Consider the following 2882-nt stretch of genomic DNA (forward strand, 5'->3'; position numbering starts at 1 on the left):
TAATAGCTACCAAAAATAGATCAACGTTGATTATCAGAATTCAGACACACAAAAGAGAGATCATTAGTGAAAAGGATTAAAAGAGTTTAATATGAGACGATATGCTGACAAATCAATATTGTAAGAAATGAAATCAAACACAAGTACGTAAATTTTTCAACTAAACTGAATTGCCACCTCTAAATAAAACTATTTTTGTAAGAAGATAATTATATGAAGCAATCTACTACATTGTTTACAATAGTATAATTTAATAGATAATTAAAAAAGCTGTATATGAACTGTGAGAGAAAACAAAACTGATGTCCTAACACTAACACTCGTGAAAAATACATAAAACATAAACCAATAGTATATTCCTCCTCCTAACACTAACACCCGTGAACCTCAAGAAGAATCCAGAAAACAATAAAGAAAAGTATACAACCCTAGATATTATTGTTCACAATAGTATATTTAATAAGATAAGAAAGCTGTATATGAACTTTGCGAGAAAACAAACTGGTATCCTACACTAGTAGATATCAAACAAATTGGTGTCCTACATTAGTAAATTGATATCTTCAGCTTTCACCATTTAATCATATTAACCAGAAAAATACAAAAAATATAAATCAAAACAAATAGAAAATATTCCTCCTCCTCACACTAACACCCGTGAACCTCAAGAACAATCCAAAACACAATCAAGAAAAGTACAAATCCTAGATATTTATTAGAAACACAAGTGTGAATAAAATAACACATTTATAATAATCAACAAGCACAACCTGAGGCAGGAAGCAGATCTTTCGTTTCCCGGTCACCGGAGCGATTCCGGAAAGTTCGGCTTCCAAACAACATGAAACCGATGGCATGACCGGCGAGGGCGGCGATAAACACGCCGGCGTTGAATGACATAACGGCTAGCATGACTAGATAAGACAGGCCGGTACGGAGGGTGTACACGGCGGTTTGGACGAGTCCGGAGGCGGCATTAGCCGTATCTCCGCTGGTGCCACGGAGGAGAGAGGAGTGAGCAAGCCATTCGGTGAGGACGGCGAGGAAAAAGACAAAGATGATACAGAGAGCATACATGCCGGAGCTTGTTCCTGGCCAACCGGAGAAGAGAACCTCCGTGTTCTTGCCCCAGAAGAAAGTCATGTGCATCAACATCATCTTGTGATGATCTCCTCCTCCTCCGTTCATGGATCCGTTGTTCATCATGGATGATGATGGTGGAGGCATGTTATGCATGTTATCATGATCCATGCTTTTTTTGTTCTTCGGTCTCTTGTGTGTTGGGAGGAGGATAATAAAATTGTTAGGAAGAAAGTTGTTTGATATTTTGTTGGTATTGACATTTATTGAAATTCATCTTTTCAATTCTCTTTTTTTTTGGATTTGTGTGGACATAAGAGTAACGATGTTATTGTAGTATAGTACAGCTTGTTTTACGGTTTGTCAAACTTTCTGTCGTACAAAAACGGTAATATTTTGAAAATACAAAAAGAGTGCATTTATGTACTTCTAACATTTATAATTTAATTAAGTAATACTTCCTCTGTTTTATAAAGAGTTTAATTTTGACAATTTTCTGTTATACAAAAAATCAAATTTTAGAATTATAATGCAATTTATAATTTTTTTAACTTAATATGAATTACAAAATACATTGATTTTATAAATATTTTTTATTTATCTTAAATATTGTTGATTAAATATGGATAATTAATAAAAACATAAATATATTGTAATCATTTTTAGTTTATGTGAAAATTTGACATTTTCCTAAGATTTAGAGAGTATATGTAGTTCTCGGACTCTAAATATTGTATCATAATATTTAGAAATATTTGACCATTTTGGATTTCTAGTATCTGCTAAATCAGTTCTATGATTCAGATAATATAGCTTACATGCAAACCATCCTCAAAAATTAATTATTTAACAATTTAATTATAAAATAGCTTAAACTATTCATTATTTGTCATTTGTCACATGTTTTTTAGCTATAATCTATAGTAATAATTTTTTCCCTTGAGAAACCGTTTTTCCATTTCTCTAGTTTTTTTTTCATTTTCTTTTGTTTATTGGTGATAGACTCACTGAAAGTCCCAGCTAAAGATGCACTGGCTAAACTCATCGAAGCCATCAGGCGGATGTTGAATTATTAAGGATCAAGTATCTGCCCATGTTCATGGCCAGTTTCTATACAAAATATCTAAGCTAATAAATTAACAAATGTATTTAAAAGGTTGTCAAACAAAAAAAAAACAAATGTTTTAAAAACATGAGATTTTTTTTACACAAAAATATCTTGCAAATAAATGTCAACTTTTGGATGGCCAATTATATTTTCTAAATGAATTTCAAAAATATATTTAAACAATATAATATTTTACTGTCAAAATATTTAAGTATTTACACGATTATAAATATATTAGGTGGATTCCAACGCAATGCAAATTTTTTTTTATTTTTTATATGAATACCAAATATGTATATATTTAAAACTATATTTTTGAATATATTTTGTTAAATACCCTTTGTTATATCTATTTTTTCGTTAATATATTAATTAAATCAAAATTATATACTTATTCTTGTATATTAATGGTCAAGAGTACAACATGTATTGTATCGTGTCTAACTAAAAAATATAACAATTTGAAAATAAGAATCACTGATTAAAGAAATTAATTTTAATAATATTAGCTATTCATAAAAGTTTGAATTTTGATTTTTAAAAAGTATTATTTTGTATCTGTTAGTATATATTTCAACTAATACTGAAAATATATAACTTTCCCTAAATTATTTCTTTTTAGAAGTTAAATATTAATCATGATAAAAATATGTAAACAAGTTAAATATTATTTTATTTTAGAAATCTTGTAAAA

At 29.1% G+C, this 2882-nt stretch overlaps 1 protein-coding gene across 1 annotated transcript; it reads right to left on the bottom strand.

Moving 5' to 3' along the window:
- Positions 1 to 524: 524 nt before the first annotated feature.
- Positions 525 to 1426, bottom strand: LOC106322947 (copper transporter 1). The gene has a single exon (XM_013761098.1). It carries the CDS (start codon positions 1249 to 1251, stop codon positions 757 to 759), a length of 495 nt encoding a protein of 164 aa, XP_013616552.1. The 5' UTR covers positions 1252 to 1426; the 3' UTR covers positions 525 to 756.
- Between the last annotated feature and the right edge of the window lie 1456 nt (positions 1427 to 2882).

Source organism: Brassica oleracea, chromosome C2 (assembly GCF_000695525.1).
Source record: "Brassica oleracea var. oleracea cultivar TO1000 chromosome C2, BOL, whole genome shotgun sequence".
Lineage (NCBI taxonomy): Eukaryota > Viridiplantae > Streptophyta > Magnoliopsida > Brassicales > Brassicaceae > Brassica > Brassica oleracea.

What these genes read in the sequence shown, in the direction of transcription:
- LOC106322947 (XM_013761098.1), bottom strand. Translation starts at nt 1,251, where the DNA reads ATGGATCATGATAACATGCATAACATGCCTCCACCATCATCATCCATG.